We start from the raw sequence: 22,194 nt of genomic DNA, 5'->3' as shown, positions 1-22,194 counted from the left end.
CTAATACAAAAATAGCCCATGAAATGTGATAAAAATGTCTGTTTCCTTCCCTCATCCTCTAGCAGTATACCTCCCTTTTTCAAAGAGGCAAAAGAGTAATATTTGACATCTCAGAGAGATAATAGTCATGAAATTATTCATGAAGCATTTGTGATAGTTCATGTCTTTTTTAGATTAACTTGATAAAATACATAAAATTACTTGTCCTGAGAAGTAATGTAGGTTGAAAAATATAAAAATGGTAAAAAATGCACAGATGAAAAATACACAATGTCTGATTAGCAGAGAATTTAGAAGAGCTGAGAATATACTCAGCATGGCAGGCTAAATAATGATCCCTGAAGATGTGCCCACTTCCTAATCCTATATAACAAAAGGGTAATGTGCAAATTGACCAAACAGCAGAATGACCAGTTGCCATGACACACACTGACCACCAGGGGGCAGATGCTCAACGCAGGAGCTGCCCCCTGGTGGTCAGTGTGCTCCCACAGAAGGAGCACCACTCAGACAGAAGCCCTGAGCCAGGCTCATGGCTGGTGAGTGCAGCGGTGGTGGCGGGAGCCTCTCCTGCCTCCACAGCAGCATTAAGAATGTCTGACTAATGGCTTAGGCCCGCTCCCCACGGACATCTCTCGAGGGCTCCCAGACTGCGAGAGGGCGCAAGGGACCACTTCCGCAACCCCCAAGTGCACAAATTTTGTGCACTGGACCTCTAGACTCCATATAAAGGGTGTCCCAAAATTCACGCAAGAAGTAATTTTGATAGAAAACACAGGTTTATAATTAAAAATTATAAATTTTTATTGATTCATAAAGTATACAGTATAGGGTTATGTATGGAATAGCATATTGGGTAAATGGCCTCCACAGCTTTGCTGGCACATACGCACTCTTTTGTTGAAATTTTCCATGACCATTTTGCATAAATGTGGCTGAATTTCGTTGATACAGCGTGCTCAATTTCCTTCTTCAAGGCATGGGTGGTCGTGGGCTTGTTGGAATAAACCTTAGACTTGAAACCACATGTCGTCCACATCCATATCTTGCAATTTAGGCACAAAAAACTGGATTATCATGTCACGATAGCACGAAAATTGCGAACTGTAGCTGCCAAACCTTCATTATTTTTAAAATATCGCTCCACAATGAAAACGTGTTGTTCTTTCGTGTAGCGCTCCATTTTTAATAACCCTGAACTGTCAGCTATCATGCTTTTTTTTTCCGTTGGCATAAAATTCAAATCTTGCGTGAATATTGGGACACCCTTTAGAAAGAGATTTTGCAGATGGGATTAAGCGAAGCATGTAAAATGACAGGATAACCTGGACTATTGGGTGAGTCTTTAGGGAGGCGAAGGAAAATTTAATCACACAGAGGAGAAGGTGATGTGAAGATAAAGCAGAGAGAGATTTGAAGATGCTGGCCTTGAAGATTGGAATGCTGTGGCCACAAGCTGAGGCATGCTGACAGCCACCTGAAGCTGGAAGAGGCAAGGAATGATTTTCATCTAGAGCCTCCACACAGAGTGTGGCCTTGTTGATGCCTTAATGTTGGCCTTCTGGCCTCTAGAACTGTGAGTGAATCCATTTCTCTTGTTGTGAGTCACCCCAAATGAGGTACTTTGTTAAAACAGCCACAGGAAACTAATGCACCCAGTCATTTTAGATTGACAGGGGGAACAACTACTGACTACTCAACCACTTCTTGGCATGATGCTCTCTAGTATAAATTCTGGTTCACCCTCTCATTTCCTTTATTTTCCTTTGCATTCTACTTAACATTCCTTTATTTTCCTTTGCATTCTACTTAACATTCCTTTATTTTCCTTTGCATTCTACCTAACATTCCTTTATTTTCCTTTGCATTCTACTTAACATTCCTTTATTTTCCTTTGCATTCTACTTAACATTCCTTTATTTTCCTTTGCATTCTACTGCAGCCAGATGGCAGATGGATTTTTTTTTAGATTTTTGATTTGTACATTGGTGTTTTGATTGTGGATGGGATGGTGGAGTCTCGCTGACTTTTTTTTGCAGGCACTTCCGGTGATTTTGATGCATGGATCATGCTTCCAGGTACTGGTCTAGGTAAGGGGTGGAAAAGTGATCAATGCTCTGACCCGCAGCGGAGTACACTATTTTAGTGATGTACAGGGGAGTATTACCTAGATCTAGGGCAGCCATGGGCAAACTACGGCCCACGGGCCGGATCCGCCGCCCGTTTGAAATAAAACTGAAAAAAAAAAGACCTCACCCTTTTATGTAATGATGTTTACTTTGAATTTATATTAGTTCACACAAACACTCCATCCATGCTTTTGTTTTGGCCCTCCTGTCCAGTTTAAGAACCCACTGTGGCCCTCGAGTCAAAAAGTTTGCCCACCCCTGATAGGGTCTCTTTGCCTTGAATAGCGGAATAAGCAAACTCATGAGGGTTGATTTCTTTTCTTCTTATGTTCTGTGCTAACCCTGCCATGTGTTAAGGGTCTTCATAAAATTTACTCCGATATCTTCATTTGTTCCCTATGACCGGATCATTAGGTTACAACATCGCCTCTTTGCAATGTTGGTACATCATGATTTAAGATTAAACCCTAGTTAGCTATTTTCAACTTTTTCATCAGAAATAAATTACTAAGATTCTGAGGCACACCAAAAAAAAAATATATATATATTTTCATCTGACAGAAAAAAGTAGGCATAATTTTGATTCATTCACACTGAATGGCTATTTTTGTGTTGGTTGTTGTCATTTTTTTTCCTCTTGGTTTATCCTAACCTGAGGATATTTTTTCCATTGATTTTTTTTTTTTTTTTAGAGGAGGGGAAAGACACAGGAACATGGATGCGTCACATCCATTGATTACCGAGGTACATGCCCTGACAGCAATCGAGCCCGGGACCCTTCAGTCTGCAGGCCCAAGCTCCGGGCGACACGGAGCCAAACCCATTAGGGTTGTTTCAGTGCCCCTGGCTAGGTAACCAGGTATGGCACGTTTTGCACGTTCTTGCAGCCCTAGTCACATAAATGGACCTGCGCGCTCCCTCCTAAGGTTCCCAGGTGCCCCTGCGTCGAACCTCCTTCCGTTCCGAGGCCTCGTGTTGCCCATGACATTCGGATTCTTCCTGATTTCATTCCTCACTTTATCTTGAGGTGCTCGCGGCTTTAAATGCCATCCGTAGGCGGCAACTCCCATCGCCATCTCCTCTCCAGCCTCCTCCCCACCTGCCTGGGAGCCGGCTCCTCGGGAACGTCACCCGGTTCGGCGCCATGAGAGCCTTCTTCCGCGCCCAGGTCGCCCAGTGGCGGCCTCCGATGTCACCAAGTTCCACAAGGACGAGGCGAGCGTCGGGCCCGGTGCCGGAGCCCCGCCACCTGGGACGGCGCGGGGCAGGGGGCCGGCAGGGGGCCGGCAGGGGGCCGGCAGGGGGCCGGCAGGGGGCCGGGCACTCGGGTGGACGCGGAGCGAGCGGACCCGCGGCGCCGGCCCCCGGGGCGTTTGATCTTCGGGGCGAGACCAGCCCGGGCCTCCTGAGACGAGCGCGCGCGGAGCGGGGCTGAGGATGCCCAGCGAGAAACGCATGTTGCTCCCCGCCGTCTTCTCGGAAAGGCCGTGGATTCCCGTCGTCTTGCAGCTGCGCTGAACCCCAATCCTTCGGTGCGGACTCGCCGGGCGCGGGGGTTTCCGTCCAGAGTCGCCGCGCGGGCTCCGCGGGGTCCCCGGCGCGAGTCGTCGAGGGGCGTTTGGGCCGCTCGGCCAGACGGGCCGCGGGGAGGCCGCGCGTCGGCGCGTGTGCGGCCGGCGTCGTCCGGGGAGCGCGGCCGGGGCCTCCGCGACGGCGCGCAGGGTGCGGGCTCCCACCGACGTCACTTCCGACCGGGGCCAAGATGGCGGCGGCGCGGCCGCGGGCGGCGGGGCGTGCGGAGCGGCGGCGGCGGCGGCGCGGGCGGCGGCTCTCGGCGCTCTGAGGCGCGGGGGCGCGGGCGCAGGTAAGCGGCTACGGGTCGGGCGGCTCCCGGGACGGCGGCGGAGGCCCGGCCCTGCCCGCGGGCGGCGAGGCGGCCGCGACACGCCAGGGACCCGGGCGCGCAGGGCCGGCCGGGCGGGCGGGCGGGCGGACGCGCCCCCTCCGAGGTCCGGGCGTCCCGGGCCGGCGGGGACCCCGGAACCAGGCGCGGCCCGCCGGCGGCCGGAGTCCCCCCTGCGGCGCCCAGCAGCCGGCCCGGCCCTGGGGCCCGCGGCGGCGAAGTTGCGGTTCGCTTTGTCGCCGTTGGTGAGCCGCGCGCCCGGCGAGGGGACGCGTGCGGGCTGCGGGCGGCGGCGCGGGGCGGGCACGGCCGCCCAGGGGAGGCTCCCGCGGGTCCCAGGGCCGCTCCAGCCTCGAGCCGGTTCGCCGCTTCCCTTTTGTGTGCACACCGAACGCGTCTCTCCCACTTGCAACCCCAGGGTGCGTCTTGCGTCTTTGTGTTCCCCAAGTAGTTTTTGTGCGGGTCCAGCCTGGAAACTGGCTCCCGGTCGCGGGCCCACCGGGGGTGGGTGGGTGGGTGGGTGTGTTTTGCAGACGTGCACTTGTAGATTATTTTGTCGCTAAAGATACTCGCGAACCTCTTTTTGATGGTGGCGAGTGAGACCTGGAGGGGACCTAACAGGTCGGGGTTGATGACCGAACCTCCGAGGTTCCTTCCGCCCCACGCGGGGACCGCTGAGCCTCGGCTGGCCGCCTTCTGTCCCTGTGGGGGCGGGGGACCCGCGGCCGACCGGAGCCCGCGTTCCCTGCCGCGCAGCTGTAATTTCCCGGGAGAGGAGACCCAGGCGCGCCCCTCGGTTCCGTCCAGTGTGGTGTGAGGTTTTGATTTTATTTCACAAGTGGAACGCCTTGCGGGGACTCCCACGAGGTCCTTCGGTCCCTTAAGTCAGACATTAAATTGGCCATACCTAGAACGCGACTAAAATCTATCTATCTATCTATCTATCATCTATCTATCTATCATCTATCTATCTATCTATCTATCTATCTATCTATCATCTATTTATCTTTAAGTTTTTGTTTGCTCTAGGTTTATTGTTATAAGCAACCAGGGCGTTGTACAATTCCGCGATTCTTTCAAACATCCTGTCAGTTTGATCAGTTGCATCTCCAAGTATTGGGGACGTGGACAGGCCTTTTTAATTTTTTTTAAGCATGTTTTGAAATTTGCTGTACAAATATGGAGGAGGAAGTGAGACACACAGGGTTCTGTTTGTGACACAGCGTGCGGCCGCCCCATCCTTCTCTAGAGGCTTCCTCACACACACTTTGGAATCGCAGTGTCGTCTGGGGAGGACCTTTAAAGACCATCTTAGTAAAACCTCTCCCTTCCAGCGGTGGAAACTGAGCTGGACATTCACGGCTTCTGGTATCCCAGGGCTCCTTTTGACACTTTTTTTTTTTTTTGGTTGGATTTGGAAAGTCAGTACATTTGAAGTGCATAGAAAAGCGCCAGGCACATAATAGAAATGCCCGATCAAGATTCGCCTTGGTTGCCTGGGAAGGTGGTTTCTTTCATTGAAAAGTTGGCATGTTCAGATTGTTTTTTTCATATTTTGTAGACAGCTCCCGAAACAGTATGGTTTAAATGTGTAGTGATGTATTAGTTTGTAAGTACAAAACATTGTGAAGATTCTCACTATAGAACAATTAGAAAATAGAGAAAAGCACAAAAAAGGAATAGAAATCAGGCATAACCTTCCCACTCCTCAGATAACCACTGTGATCATTTATCTCTATCGGTGTCCATGTGTGCATTTCTTATATATATACCGTATATTTATTCACTTCTGTATATTTATGTTTTGTACAGCCCTAGTTGGTTTGGCTCAGTGTATATATACCGGATTGATGTCATCTTGTGTATATATTTATAACCTGTCTTCCCGTAGGATATTGTCAGCATATATCCAATCCATTAAAGTTTCTTCAGTATGATTTTAATGGCTATGTGACATATACGTGGGCCATAACTTATTTATCAATTCCATATTGATCTGTAAGGTTTCTATATAGCCCGAGATTTTCTTTTCATTAAGATTTGTTAAAAAGGATTTTCTATTGTGAATTTTAAATTTGTGTAATCTTTCAAGATATCTGAACATTAAATTCTATTTTTTTAGCCTGTAAAGATGCATTTTCCCTACCAATGCAGTTACAGAATCAGCACTGTTTCAGCTCCCTCAGCCAGATCTGTGCAGTTACACACACAGAGCTGCATGCATGGTCTTTTGATGATTATTTTACATTAGATGTTTTATTTATTCATGTGACTGTTTCTTGAAGCTGCCGCTCTCTTTTCAAGTTCCAGATCTGATTTATAAACCTTTTAAGTCCTGTTTAATCATAGACTTTCCATGATGGAAAGCACCGTAGGTTATTTACTATTTTCCTGTCTTCTGACTTGCTCTTCATGCTATTGAAGAGCTAGAAAAAATAAGCTGGGCTGTCACTAGAAAATGCATAGTGGGGAGTGAAAAGGGACAGTCGGGGAAAATTGTCAGATTTGCATGGTGATCCAGGGAGTTTCCAGATGATGGGGACATTACCTGACAGTCATTACTGCCGATACTGCTGATGTGCATGCAGCGCTGCGGATTGCCTGCTCTCAGCTGCGCTGTCACCCTTCAGAGCGTTTGGTTAGAGGTCTGGGCTCGTGTTCTGTTTCTCTCTTTTCAAGTTAGAAGTTTATAGTTAAAGCCATAAAAATCATCTTCGTAGGGCGATGATTGGGAGCTGTGGACTCCATCACTGAAAGCAATACGTTCCATGAAAGCAGGGCTTCTTACTTCGGCACTATTGACAGTGAGGCTGGATAATTCTGTTGAGGGTGCCGTCCCGTACATTGTAGTATGTTTAGCAGCATCCCTGGCCTCTACCCACGGGATGCCAGCAAGACCTCCCTGAGTGAGAACGACTGATAGAGTCTCCAGAGCCAGGGGTCCTCAAACTACGGCCCGCGGGCCACATGCGGCCCGCCGAAAACATTTATCTGGCCCGCCGGGTGTTTGCCGCCGCTGCCTGTCCTGCTTAGCAGCCGACTCGTCCCGCGCAGTGCGCAAGTGTGGAATGTCTGAGGGACAGTGAACTGGCCCCCTGTTAAAAAAGTTTGAGGACCTCTGCGAGTCCAGACATTGCCAGATGTCCCCTGGGGGGCAAAATCACCCCAGTTCTGGACCGCTGCATTAAAGGAAAGCTCCTCTAACTGGATGGTAGAATCACTGAAGCAGTTTATGGAATCTCTTTAGTCAAAATACTAAGAATAGACTGTATGGTTTACATGAAGTCCGCCTTGCAGTTGGGGAAAGGACTTAGTGGCCTGTTTTTGGTTTATGATTCATTGAATGGTCACTTTCAGCAGTTCTGCTTTGGCATCCCTTTTGTGGCAAAGGATGGAGCAATGGGAGGTAACTTGGAGACTGTGCAGTTTGCATGCTGAGGATCAGCATCCCAAATATGTAGATTAAATTATTAGGAAATTTAAATATGTTTGCATAGAACCAATGAATGGTGAATAATTTAAGCTCATGATCTAGTATACTGAATAGCACAGAAACGGTCTTTTTCTTAAAGAAAATGAGACTTATTGGACTACCCCATTAAAGATTGATGGAGGAAACCAAACTAGTTTTTCTAATAAAATCTCTCTTTTTTTTAAAAAAAAACAACCAGTTCACAGTTAGGTACCAGAAGTAATGGATTTATCTTGAGGAGATAAGGTTTACTTATGAAGTGCTTATGTAACTTTAACTTAATATTTATATTGTAAAGATAGCTTACTGAGCTTCGTGGCAAACATGCATCATTATGCAAATTTTCCTGGGTGAAATAAGTGTAAGTTGTCACATCTTTATTTGTAAACCTTAAGAGTATAGATAGTATAGATTGAATTTTAATGTGGCATACTAAAGTACTCTTTAGTTAGAACTTACTGATAAATAAAACAGAAGAAGAGACATGCTGTAGGATTATTTGGTAATAGTTTGGGTTTTTTGAAAAAACAATATCTGCATAATTTCACTGGAATGAATGCATGTGTCATTTCAATATTCTTTCTTAAAGAGAATGCCTTCTGTTCCCCGCCCCCACCTCCCTGCAGTGTGAATTAGAGTTTTGTACGTAGTAAATCTGGTTCATTTGGAGTGAAATATGCTTATATTTTTCTCAGCACTGCATGGTACTTATTCTTAGAGTCTTGGTTCATGTCATACCTATACTGTGTTTTCATTTATTAGTCCTTTGGAACATACTTAAGGAGGTTTCACTGAATAACTTATGTTTGCCAGCCATTTTGGTGAAAAGAGTATTTTGTAGCTCTTGCAGTAAATCATATGATAGGCTTTGCTTTGAAAGAGCTAAATTATTTCTTGGCACAGCTTGCCTGAAACGTGTATAGCTAAGTGCAACTGTTGGTTTGATTATGGTGGATTGCCTGTCTGGAAATTGGTGAAACCTACAGATTTTATAGGTGCTTGTAAGTAGTTCCCCTAAGACTACATTAATCTCTGGTGAGGAAATTCTGTGGCATTTTCAAATCCTTTAAATGATGCCATCAAAATTTAAAAAGAGTTTTGAGATTCACCAAACACTAAATAACATACATTAGCATGAATCCTGTGCATTAATTACCCAAACCTTATTAAGATAATGTAAATTAGGCAAAATTTGGAGTATGAATATAAAAATGATATTTTAAATGTTTCTCACTCTGTGAGGATTATTTTAGGGACTTTGCCATAATTCTGAAAGACCTAGTTTTAAAGTTCATCTGAAAGTAGAAGTTTTAAAAAGGAGGGCCCTTGGGATAAATTTAGATTTTTTTTTTAATCCTCACCCGAAGATATTTTTCCATTGATTTTTAGAGAGAGTGGAGGGGAGGGGGAGAGACACAGAGAAACACCAATGTGAGAGAGATACTCCGATTGGTTGCCTCCTATGGTGCCCCCGACCAAGCCTGGGAGCCTGCAACTGAGGTACTTGCCCTTGACCGGAATCGAACCTGGGACCCTTCAGTCCGCAGGCCGACGCTCTATCCACTGAGCCAAACAGGTTAGGGCTAAATTTGGGTTCTTAATGGTGAAGCACTTGTCAGAGGTCACTGAGTAGGTCTGTTCACCTATTTGGAGAGAGAAATATTGTATCAACACAGTCGCCTAGTAATTTAATTGAGCCTGACCTCCGTGCGCTGAATAAACCCGATCACAGATGGATCACAGGTGGATCACAGAGACTGGTATTGCTGGCAGTGGCAGGGGCAACTGGGATGTTGAGATGAATAGATGAAGACTAAGCAAGCAGTCTGAGATTCTTTATGTTAATAGCATTTCTCCGAATGCAGTAGGTATTGAGGGATAATGCGGTACAGTGGTTGAGAGAAACCCTTCAAAGTTATCTCTGAGCCCTCCAGCTTTTTTCTTTTAAATCTTCATCCCGAGCCTTGAAGGCAGTCTGTGCTGGGATCTTTTTTTCCATTTGGGGGATGCAACTTTCTATGTAGCCTCTCCTCAGTCTCTAAAACAGCTCAACACCTTCCTCTTTTTTTTTTATACATATATTTTTATTGATTTCAGAGAGGAAGGGAGAGGAGAGAGATAGAAACATCAGTGATGAGAGAGAATCATTGACTGGCTGCCTCCTGCAGGCCCCCTACTGGCGATTGAGCCAGAAACCCAGGCATGTGCCCTTCACCAGAATCGAACCAGGGACCCTTCAGTCCACAGGGCTATGCTCTATCCACTGAGCAAAACCAGCTAGGGTGAAACACCTTCCTCTTAATCGCTACTCCTGACTGCTCTGCCTTTAAAATCTGTTCAGGCAGCCATATTCCACTTGTTGGACTTTTCACCATCTTCATTTACCTCCGGTTCAGTTAGAAAACATATTCCCTGGCTGCCCTTTCCCCACCTTTGTCCTTCCTCCTTCCTGTTGATTTACTCTTCCTAAACTGTTAGACATTCTTTTGTTTGTGATCTCCCCTCCCCTTCCCCAGTCTGAAAGAACTCCTGGCTCCACATTGCTCATCCCAGGTGGCCAAAGCTACCTTCCTGATGGGCAGTCATGGAACCAGGTTTTCCCCAGCCTCCTGCCTACATGTGTTCATGGGCTCTGCCTCTAACTCCTCTTCGTGGTTCTCTGAAGGCCTCCAGGGCTTTGGAGTGGGGTGGGAGGGAGGTTGTGTGGGATAACAACTTCTTACACAATATCTGGGGAGCCCTAATTATAGGGTCAGGTTTACATTTAACCTGGAACTAACTCCCTACCAACAGGACTATCCCATGTGGTCTGTCACTGCTCTGCTCCTACTGAATATGGGGGAGGGGCAGCGGCTCTCCCAGTCCCTTCCATACCTTTCACAAAGCCAAATCCTTCACCATCTCTTCTCTCTGGATATTTCTTCTTGAGTCACACTAGTTTTCCACAGCCAATAGCACCAAGACACCATCTTTCATTTTTATCACAGGTGGGGTGCCGGGAGCTGGTCCATGCTTGCTGTTTCAAGGGACCTGGCATATATGGCATACTGTTCTTAATATGTTTGCTCACCTTCTAGGCACTATGTGTTTTAACCAAGGTCTCCGAGAAAGGTTGTTTCCCCAGGTAGGGATTTTCCCCTGAAGTTAGGGAGGGAATAAAACCCCTCAACTAAGTGCCAGGCGGGTAATTAATCACTTTAACTATGAACAATCATGCTTAAGCTACATAATCTTTACTCCCTGAAATGGAGATAAGAAACGCCCTAACCGTTGTAATAGAGATTGATAGGATTGAATCAACTGGTATAAATACAGATGTAACAAGACAGAAAGAGACAGAACGAAGAAGACAGAACGAAGAAGGCAGAACCTACACAGAACCTAGAGACAGAACCTAGCGAGAGAACATGGCAAAAGATCCTGGACTGAACCTGACTACAGAAATTGGCAAGAGAACCTGACTGGAACCTGGTGACTGAACCTGGCTGGAGAACCTGGACAGAACCTGGCTGGAGAACCTAGCGAGGGAACATGGCTACAGAACCTGGCTGGAGAACCTGGAGAACCTGGCTGGAGAACCTAGCAAGAGAACATGGACACAGAACCTGGCTGGAGATCCAGACCAGAACTTGGCTGGAGATCCTGGCTAGGCTGCTGATCAACTGAACGCTGTCTCCGTGTCATTCCTTCTTCACCGACTCCGTCCACACCTTTGGGGACCCCTGGACCCGCTGGGGTTGGACCCCAGCAATGGGGAGGCATTTTTTTTTTTTACCTTGAAATGACTGCAAATAATTTATTTTGAGGAAGCATACTTTCCTTTAAAAAATAAAAACTCATGTATGTACGAGAGCTTCTTAAACTGTATAGAAATACACCGGTATTGCTATTTAAAAATGCTCTTGAGAACAGAAGTAGGGACATATTTAGAGGATAGACTTCAAACCTCAGATTTTATTTAAAGTAGAAGAGTTGCTTTCTACCAAAATAGTAAATACCTTAATAACCTTGGGAGAAAACCTATAGAATCTTGTAGTGGTATGTGTGGCTTAGCAAAATAGATCTGGCATAACTTCGATTTTGTTTTAGGTTGTTCACTTATGAATTTAGGAAGCCCCCTTGTCATTTATATGTGGTTTGTAGAACATGAGTTTTCTATGTATTTTATCCTATAGGAAAATCCCAAAGAGGTCTGAGTGGCCACTTGTCAGGTGACTATATTAATGTTTAGAGAGTTTCATGTGAGAAAATGAATACTTAGTGCCAGGACCAGTGTGTGATATTGCTGAAGCTTTTGTCCCTTTTTTCAGGAGATTCAGAAGACTTTGTAGGGTTTCTGAAGACCTCTCAATTTTGACTGTTTAATCACAAATGTAAATCTGCATTGGCAACTCTAGTGGAAAACAACAAAGGTGTTAACTGAGAATGCATTTTATTTTGGGAATTGTGAAATGTGGCATTTTATTTTAGAAGTTTTGTGTTTAGCATTTGAGTGTTAGGAAAGAATTGACTTAATTTTCCTTTTATATACCGAAAGTTTTTGCACATCTGACATGGGGGAAATGTTAGAAAAGGATAGTTTTACTAGTATAGGAACTTCTTTGACTTCAATGCTGTTTTTCAGAATGTGCATTCAACAGTTGCTTCAGTTGTGCTTTTCCTAGGAGAGATGGCAGTTGTAATAATAATCTTGAATCTGTGGCACAGCTCTCATCAGAGAGTAGTGACTGGCTGGAAAGCATTTGTATTTTCACCCACCCCCTTTTCATATGAAATTTTACCAGTTAGTATTGAAAATAAGGAAAGGAAATTAACTTTTTAATTCAAGAGTATTTTGATTGGATGGAGTTACTTCACCCAGGAAAATAGACACATTTTTTTGTTTTTAGTATCATTGGAAGGAGTAGCAAACTGTTAGTGAGAGTAATATGTTGTAATTTCTGTAGAGAAACTAGATAGTTTCAATTGTGGGGTGGGAGGGAATTATTGTAGGAACCCTAAACAAAACTTGAACTTTGTGATGTAATAAATTACATGTTCAGTGCAGTGTAATGACATAGATGCATACATACATTTAATCAAAAGAAAAAGGGAGAGCATGTGTTAATAGCTATCCATAACATCCGCCAGGTAAATGATAAACAGTCAGCAATTGCTACACATTTATTGCTAAGCTAGCTCTTTACTAATGGTGGCTTGGAGCAGTATATTTTGAAAACTTTCCCTTTAGTCTCTCCCCCCGCCTTTTTGAAGTAGATTCTAGTGGAGGAAAATATCCCCAGAGTGCCATAATCTAAATTTAGACTTATGGTGCTTTCCTAGCATATCCACAGGTTTCTTATTTAACATCTTGCTATGGTGCTTAACTTAGATATTGCAAACAAAAGCTCTAATCAGCATTATTTTCTCATTGGCGCTGTGCGGCTCTAAAATCATTCAGAACAGCAGACCCTCTGCTTTTCCTGTCTGTTAGTGCGGAAACTGTGCTGTCTGAATCAAATCCCCCCACCTGGAGTAAAGTGCTAAACTCTGCTTCCTTATTTAGGTCTGTGTCAGGACACTGCTCTGTGAACTTGGTGAGTCAGGCCCCAGGATATATATATGTCTGTGGCCTTGTGGGCCTCATTGAGGAAACTGATTGATTGAGATGGGAGAAATGACTGGTGTATTTGTGAGCTATTCTATTCTCTGTATCTCTCTCATACTTTTTAGGTGGGGAAATTCCTGTGTGGTCTGCTCTGTTAAACCGGTGCCTTTTTGCCTTGGTAGAGGTCATTCTAGAGCAGTGGTTCTCAACCTTCCTAACGCCGCGGCCCTTTAATACAGGTCCTCATGTGGTGACCCCCAACCAATAACATTATTTTCGTTGCTACTTCATAACTGTAATGTTGCTACTGTGATGAATCGTAATGTAAATATCTGATATGCAGAATGTATTTAGGTGACCCCTGTGAAAGGTTCGACCCCCAAAGGGGTCGCGACCCACAGTTTGAGAACCGCTGTTCTAGAGGGTGAGAGACACAAGCAATCCATTTCCAGGAGTAAGAGTTCACGCTCTCTAATTCAGCAACTCACCCAATATTTGCTGTATTCTCAGCCTCTGTGTCCTTCACACACGCACACATGATCTCTTTATTCTTTTAAAAAAATATATTTTTATTGATTCCAGAGGGAAGGGAGAGGGAGATAGAAATCAATGAGAGAGAATCATTGATCAGCCGCTTCCTGCACGCCCCCTACTGGGGATCGAGCCCGCAACCTGGGCACGTGCCTTTGACCAGAATCAAACCCAGGATCCTTCTTTCTGCAGGCCGACACTCTATCCACTGAGCCAAACTGGCTAGGGCTGATCACTTTATTCTTTAAGTGATAAACATGTCAGGTTTTATTTTTTATTTTTTTTTTCACTTTAGCTTATGTGGTAATATAGCCTGCTTTTAAAAAGAAAGTTGGCGGTACTTTTTTCAGGGTGAAACTAGATGTCCTGGATGATTACTGTGAAATTGTGTTTATTACTTTGTTTTTTAATTATTTTTTAAAATTCTCACCCTAGGATATTTTCCCATTGATTTTTAGAGAGTAGAATGGAGGGGAGGGGAGGTGAGGGAGAGAGAGGGAGGGGGGAGAGGGAGGGAGGGAGGGGGGAGAGGGGGAGAGGGGGAGAGAGAGGGAGAGAGAGAGTGAAACATTGGTGTGCGAGACACATCGATTGGTTGCCTCTCATACACCCCAGACCTGGGTTGAGTCTGTAACCAAGGGATGTCCCCTTGACCAGAATCAAACCCAGGACTCTTCAGTTTGTGGGCTGATGTTCTGTTCACTGAGCCAAACGGGCCAGGGGTGTGTTTGTTATTTTAGAAAAGGAAAATGATTTTCCATCTAGCAAATTCTTGGGTAGATTCAATATTTATGAATTACATGCTTTTGCTTAATCCAGTGAGTAGTAGGTGCGAAATGTTTTCATACTGATATCTAGAATTTATACGCTGTAATTTGATGATTCCATTCTCCTGGTAGGAATTCTGAGTGGTAGTTGTTTTTTTTATATATATAACATAGTATATTAGTTGTGCTTGTAAATTAATAGAAATGGCTTTTGAGAAATTGTCATAGTTTAGGTTATATTTCCTAGATTTCCCCCTAGATTTTCCAGACTTTTCACAATATTTTTCCAGAAGTTTCTGGATTGCAAGAATCTTTTGGTCAGAGTACGTTGAGAACAGTGTTAAACATTATAGATCTACTCCACCAGTAGCTTAATCGTCACTGTGTTTGCCACAATGGTACCTTTTAACATGAAAGCTATACTTGATGCAGTTTCAGAGTAATTCTTATGTAGGTCATTAACTTTCCAAGATTCCTTTCGCAAAATGATTTTTAACACTTTTGTTTATCTAGTCCATGACTTCATTGCATTTATGATCTTTTGTATTTTGCTATAAACATATTAGTTCTCTTTTGTTTACTCTTTGTCAATAAGCTATATACTGCTTTCTGAATCTTAAAATTTAAAGTTTCTTGTGAGTCAATGCTTCAGTGGAATTCTTTTGTAACTTCAGAAAGTACTATTAAATAATTAATATTGGGGACCTCTAAGTGAATGTTGCAAATTTAAGGAGTTATTTTACAAATAGCCCCCAAAGATCTAAACTTATTTAAAAAATTTATAAAATGCCAGCTACTTATAGGTGAACATATAAATTAAATCAAATAATTATTTTTCTAGTTCTCTCCTCTTCATCCCAGATTTAAACTAATTTTAAAAAATCTGTTACTGCTTTTACTTTGCTTTTCATAGGGTTTTGTAGTTTTTACAAGACTCCAAGGGGCACACATGGCAGTTCAGCCTGGTGTGTGTGTGTTACTGTTTGTCTTTCCTTCAATCAGCCTATTGCAGAGGGTGGGTGAAAGAGAGATGGCTGGGGCTGCAGGACTCGGGCAGCCTGCATATCTCTATTTTCTAGCCTCTCACCCTCCATTTCAGATGACAGCAGCTTAACAGTTGTTAAAGTTGTCTTGACACTATAAGGGACCAGTATTTGAATAAAGACCTGAAATTTATTGCTATATTGATACTGTTCATGTATAATCAATTCATCTTTATGATACTAAGTTAAATATTTGTAAGGATGATTTGTCCTAGAATTTGGAAGCAATATAAGTATATGTATATTATTAAAATCTTGGATGTGTAAAATCAAGATCAAGCTCTTATTTTTCTGGGAGTGTATACTATTAGTAAGGAATAGTTGGTGATAAAAAGTTACATGCCCTATGTCTGCCTGCTGTCCTTTATCTGATAAATGCCAACGGGTGAATGAGAGGGATATATAGAAATATTCAAGAAGGTTTAGTCAGGCATAGAAATCCAGACAAGAAACTAAGGCATAAACCAGGGTCAGAGAAGTCCTAGGGGTTTTAGGTATTTACCTTTGGAAAACTAGAGGCACTTAATTATTTACCACTTAAACTTTTTGATAGAATTGTTAAGTTTTAATGGTATGTGTGGAAGATTCCTCTGTACCTCTACCCGTGGTTCTCAACCTTTGGCCCTTTAAATACAGTTCCTCATGTTGTGACCCAACCATAAAATTATTTTCGTTGCTACTTCATAACTGTAATGTTGCTACTGTTATGAATCGTAATGTAAATATCTGATATGCAGGATGGTCTTAGGCGACCCCTGTGAAAGGGTCGTTCGACTGCCAAAGGGGTCGCCACCCACAGGTTGAGAACCGCTGCTCTACACTGATAGGATTGATAGTTCGAGTTCTCACATTTGGTAAAACTTTGATCTGAGGTATCCGTATTGGTTAAGTGGGTATGTAGAAACAGTGCTGTGAAGTCAACACCGAGTATGAAAGTTCGGTAGGATTGCCATGACACTGGCACAGGGCTTTGCGGTGCTGGAGGAATCTTAAGGAAGTTACTTCTATAACTGTTTTTAGAGTTTTAGAGTCTACAGTTCATAGGTGCTCAATTGGGATGGTATTTGGAGATGTGTAGATGGTTTGATTGTCAAAGTGTGTGAAGGCATTACTGGCATTGGTTGTACAGGGCAGTGCTAAATGGCCTTAAAGGAAGGGACAGTGACCCAGTCCAAATTGCAGTGGTCCTCAAAGTCTCAATTCTTTTGTTGTAACAACATCTCTTATTTTTAATAAAAAGTATAACTTAAAATAACATTTGAGAAGTGTTGGATTTGCAATGCGTTTGGTATTGTAGAATATTTTAGATGTATTATTTGACATTGTTGTAAGCTAAGAGGGAGAGAGAAAAAAATGAGGGTCTCGTTTTTAGCCATTAGGATTTGAAATGATTGACAGAAGGGTCCAAGCATGTAGATAAGTAGTGAACTCTAAAAAAAAGATATTAAGATCCTTTTGTTCTCTGGAAAGAAATGATGAGTGCATTCCTATTTGGACAAAGAGGGAATGACAGCGTAGAAAGAAGATTATTAATCATGTAACAATCTGAATTATATTGTAAAATTTTTTATTAAGGAAAAGTTGAGATAACAATAAAAGAACAATTGGCCCTCTGTATTTACAGGTTCTGCACCTACAGATTCAATCAATCAAGGATTGAAAATATTTTGGGGCGGGGGTGGGTTGGGGGGGAGTTAGGTTACAGATGTGTACCATGGAGTTAGGTTTACAGTGACTGATGGTTGCGTCTATACTGAATATTTACAGACTTTTTGTCCTTGCAATTATTCTCTAAACAATATACTGCAACAACTATTTACACAGCATTTACATTGTATTAGGTATTATGGGTAATCTAGAGATGATTTAAGTATATGGGAGGATGTGCCTATGTAGGTTATATGCAGATGTGCCATTTTATTTAAGGTGCTTGAGCATCGGAGGATTTTGGTATCTGTGGGGCAGTTGGGGGTGGGTCCTGGAACCAGTCCCCTGATACTGAGGGGCTACTGTACTTTGATACTTTAGGTATGTGGTTGCAGATGTCAGGGTATCTCAGTTGTTTGAATTGCGCCTGTGAGCTAGCAACTGCAAAATGGGAAGAGAGAGAAGAAAATGTTGTTGTTGTTTTTAAGAGGGAAAAACAAATGGAAAGCACATGAAAAGGAGACAGCATCTGAAAAAAATGGCAGTTCTATTCTTTCATGTCCTTAGGATAAAAACCCTGGTGTCATCTCTGACTTCCCTCTTTCATACCTGGAATCTAATCTGGCATCAAATCCTGGGACTCTATTTTGCAAATAGATCCAGGATCCAGCTACTTCTCACATTTTTTTCTACTACCTGGGTCAAACCACCGTCGTCTCTTGCTAGGTTGGGCCATTAGCCTCCTAAGAGGTCTGCTTGCCTCCACCCCACTCTCTTACAGTCTCTTTTCAATATTGTTTTGAATTAGCAAAACATGGTAGTTAGCCTATCATATACTTTACAAAGTACTCCACTGGATATTTTAACCACCCACCTGGCATCGCACATCCTTACTACAGTTATTGGGCATATTCCCCATGCGGAAAGCCACATCCCTGGGACTGCTCTGTAACTAGCAATTTGTAGTCCTTAGTCTCTTTAAATCGAAGTCACGGTAGATCATTCCTGCCACCTCAGCCTCCCAGTGGCTTTCCATCTCTGGATGGAAAAGCCGTCGCCATTCCGGTGAACAGTGCTTATCTTGCAAAACGTTGTATAGCTCTTTCTGAAGATCTTTCATGAAAACATTTGTATTAATTGTAGGATTTTTTTTCGTTCTGTTCCTCGAAGAGAACACCCTGTGGCCAGTGTTAGTAAATCCACCTCCAAAAACTTAGTGAGAAGCAGGTGAAAAACCTGGCATTTTATTCACTCCGGGACATTTTATTCCCAAGATACCTCTGAGTGGGACCAGCCAGTAGGCATTTGTGGTAGAGGGCCAGGCATGCACACCTCCTAGGCCACTAATCTCCACTGTTAGACAGTAAATTAATAACAATTTACAAATGAAAAGGATCAATTATATTCAGTATAGAATATATACTAAAGTAATACATGTATCTGAGAAAGAAGCTCAATATTAAATTTGAAAAGAATGAACTTATGCGTTAACCTCCAGTTTTCTGAAATTGTGTTCACTGAGTATTTACTTACGAGTTTATATTGGTTTGGCTAGACTGAGTTCTTCAACAAGATACAAGTTATGGAATTCTGTGCCAGTATGAATAAAAGCTAGTTTAGATGACCAGGCCCTAAAGGTGATCAGGTGAGTGTGGTTAAGTAGCTCAAGAGAAAAGAAACCCCAGACTGTCCTTGTTAAGGACCAGGGTAAAATGTAAAAGCCCCATTCTGCATGAAGTGGGCAGGCAGAATTTTCTCTTCGTATGCAGAATATCATTGAGTTACATGCTCCTTGGTTTATTAACAATTGGAACATACAGTTCTAAGGTGAGCAGTGTCTTTGGGGCATAGGAATAAGAGATTATTGTAAGTAAATTCATGAAGAAATAGAATTATGCTTAATGGTGTGTGCATGTATACATGCTGAAAACTTAGAATATTACAGTGGAAGTGCTCCTGAAAGTGGCATGATTTTCATTTATTGTGAAAGACTTCAATTGACTCGCAGGAGGACCATCTTTATATGTTGCAGAGAGGACCATCTTTATAGATTGTTATTTAAAAACTAGTATGTCATGTTCACTTGTAAGAAATGATTTTGTATTCTTGTTATTTTATTATACTATGAGTATATTGAAGAAGAAATTTAAAGGAACAATTGTAGTTCTTTCCAAACAGCTTTTAATAAAACATTTGCATTTTACTACAAGGTTTTTGTTCTGTTTCTCAAAGAGAACTTGCTATGAAAATGCTATTGAATCCGCCTCTACTTCAGGAACTTGAAAAACAAAATAATGTAAAGGGGTCTATTTGTGTTTGTATTCAACTCAGTATTGATATAAGTAAGAGAAGGACATTAAATTGCATAATTTATGCAACAAGGCTTTGTGTTCATATGAACAAAGCTAACATTTCTTCTTAGGAATGATGCAATTCCAAAGCAAAAATTTGATGTCATTCTAATGAGTCTGCTTTCAATTGTAGAGTACAATGAAGCCCTGGTAAAGATTAGCAAGAAATCTTTTTTATTGTAGCTAATAAATCTGTGAAGTAAGCTCTCAGCATAAATCGAAGTTGATCGGGCATGGAGTTGCTTTATGAATAGCCCTTTGAGCAAACTCTACAGTTCTGTATGTGGTTTTAAATCACTGGAAATGTGTAGGCAGGTACATATTACAATTGTCTGTTTTTCTTTTTAGGGCTCATGTAATCAAAGAAGTTTTTGTTGTGTGTATCTTTTCAGAACACAACAGGAATTGAAAATGAATCAGGTGAGTTTAAATATAAGAATTTATACAAATACATTACCTAGATGTTAGACCAGTTCTTGATTTCTAAAAGATAGTAGCACACAACATTCATTCCTCCCAGGTTTTCCTTTCTGTTCTTAATGCCATTAATGAATCCATTGCTTTCATGGTGTGCATCTTGGGGGCATGGGTTGGCATTTCTATGGAACCCTGAGTAGAGGACTCATTCATTCTTAGGGACCTAATTCAGATTTTCTTTCTTCCTTTCTTTCTTTTTTTTACCTCTCTCCTGCTACACTCTGGTGTTAATTATTTGTTTTGTTTTGAGGCTTACTAAGCTTTTATTTTTAATACTTTTAATTTTGTAATACCCATTGACTGAAAAGAGAATATTAAAAGTTTTGTTGTTGTTTTTTAAAGACCAAAATTGATCAAATGGGAAACTTTAAGATGCTCTGTCTTTGAAAAACCTGTTCATGGAATAGAAACAAGAGGGCAGATATTGAAATGTAAGATGTGCTTCACCTTTCAGGGGTTTGGGATTACCTGGAGATTACCTGCTGTGGACATTTCTGTAGCCTTAAGGGTGTTCTGATAAGTAGAACCTGTTATATGGATTTAATACATTGTAGAGTAGAATTCTTATTTTCTGATCTTAATATTATTCACTTGCAGTTATAGAAATTTATGAGTGTCAGAAACATTCTCTTTTGAAATCTTTATAAACACATTTTTTTAAAAAAGGATAGAACTTAAATATGTGAAGTCTATAATTTTTAGTGCTTAGCGTAAAACTACCGGTCTGGAAAATATTTGTATCCCTCATCAAGTGAAACTTGGGACACCTTTTTATCAGTTGCAGGTGCCTCTAACTGAGATCACAAGTCCAATTTTATTAGGTGGCCAAGTTTAATAAATTCAGTCCTGTGTTGCATTGAGAGATGTGAAATTTTTGGAATGGATTCTTTGATTTCTTTTTATTACTTTCTTTATCAAAATATGTTTATGTTAATGCACAGGACCATACGTCATAAAAATGAATCTGGTGAACACATGGGGCACGTGGTTTCCATTATTTTAAAACTTGCAGATTTACTGACATGCTTTTGAAGGCAAATTGTTTTTGAAATGGTAAAATGGGGGAGGGAAGGAGAACAGTGGATTTCCACAGTCATTGCCCATAAAGTTATGTGCATATATGTGTCATAGATTTCATATATTTTCCCATTTTAAGACTGATTCTTAATGTGAACCTTGTCACCCAAAGGAACTTGCTTTTCTAATGGCCCAGGAACTGTTGTTAGTTAGAAGTCTTGATTTTGGATTAGAATGATCATGGAAAAAAAAAAAAAAGAACGATCGTGAAAGTTTCCAAAGTGGAATCTAAATATTGACGTTGCTTTTGTTGCCTCATTGTTCAGCAGTCATTATTTCAGTGGCTACAACTTTAACCTTAGGCTTAATAATGCTTTAATTCTTACATCTTATGAGGCTATTAGTATTTCTAATATTTTATTTCTTTGACACCTCACACATTCGCTTCAATATTTCATTTATATCAAATGAACTTGTATTTAAAGAAAGTCCACATGCCATTTAAAAGAGTTGTGACCATTTCTTTTTTTGGCTTTTTTACAGTTTCATTTTGCGTTTGACAAGTTTTAATATCAGATCTGCAGAGGACTGCCTTTGATGCTAAATGCCAAATATCAATGGAAAAGGGTCCTCTTATGTTTCTAATGGTTAGCACATTTCTGATGTGGGTGTAATTTAAATGGCCTGGTAGTAATGAAACTTTTATTTGTATTATAAAAAGTCCACTTTTTATGAGTAAAATTTCAGCATCTTTAGTTGTATTTTCTTTATTTGAGGAATATTAGTTACATGATATTTAGTCCTGATGATTATGTCGTGGCAAAAAAAATCTGTGAGTGTTTCTGAATAGTTATCCCAGTAATTTTTAAAAATTAAGAATTGTTTCAGGACATTTTATGTTTTTCCCTCTTGTATTTATTCTTCTCATTTGCAGCCAGTGAAAATGAGCAATGCATGCTTCAAAACTTCTAAATAACTATACAAAAGTGTAGATATTCAAAATGTTTTAACTTGAACCAGACTTGTAATTCAAATCTTGATGGTGAGTTTGGGGTTAGATTTTTCTCTCTAGGGACTGATCCATATAGCTTTGATGAACGTTAGCTGTCAGATCTGGCCCTTGTAATGGGTGTGGTCTCTAAGACAATACACAGTATCATTCATCCATGTGTGCCTGACAGCCAAGTTTTAGGGACTAAAGGACCCTAGGAGTGAGCATACCATATTGTTTACAAGTTAGTCCTTTAGAGAAACGAGAGTTCAAAGCCCC

At 42.0% G+C, this 22,194-nt stretch overlaps 1 protein-coding gene across 2 annotated transcripts in view; it reads left to right on the top strand.

Annotated features, from left to right (window-relative positions):
* The first annotated feature begins 3,904 nt into the window (after positions 1 to 3,904).
* The window catches only part of PRDM2 (PR/SET domain 2), a 113,461-nt gene continuing 95,171 nt past the window's right edge, over positions 3,905 to 22,194 (top strand). Inside the window, exons 1-2 of one of the 2 annotated variants that reach the window (XM_081086853.1) lie at positions 3,905 to 3,993; positions 19,779 to 19,850. In XM_081086853.1, coding sequence (XP_080942979.1) covers positions 19,842 to 19,850 — 9 coding nt within the window. In that variant the 5' untranslated portion in view covers positions 3,905 to 3,993; positions 19,779 to 19,841. The remainder of the gene's footprint in view (positions 3,994 to 19,778; positions 19,851 to 22,194) is intronic. The other variant, XM_081086854.1, reaches the window with a different exon arrangement.

Source organism: Myotis nattereri (assembly GCF_964212035.1).
Source record: "Myotis nattereri genome assembly, chromosome: 3".
Classification (NCBI taxonomy): domain Eukaryota; kingdom Metazoa; phylum Chordata; class Mammalia; order Chiroptera; family Vespertilionidae; genus Myotis; species Myotis nattereri.
Note: the sequence above shows the minus strand (reverse complement) of the source record. Positions and strands in the feature narration are given on the sequence as shown.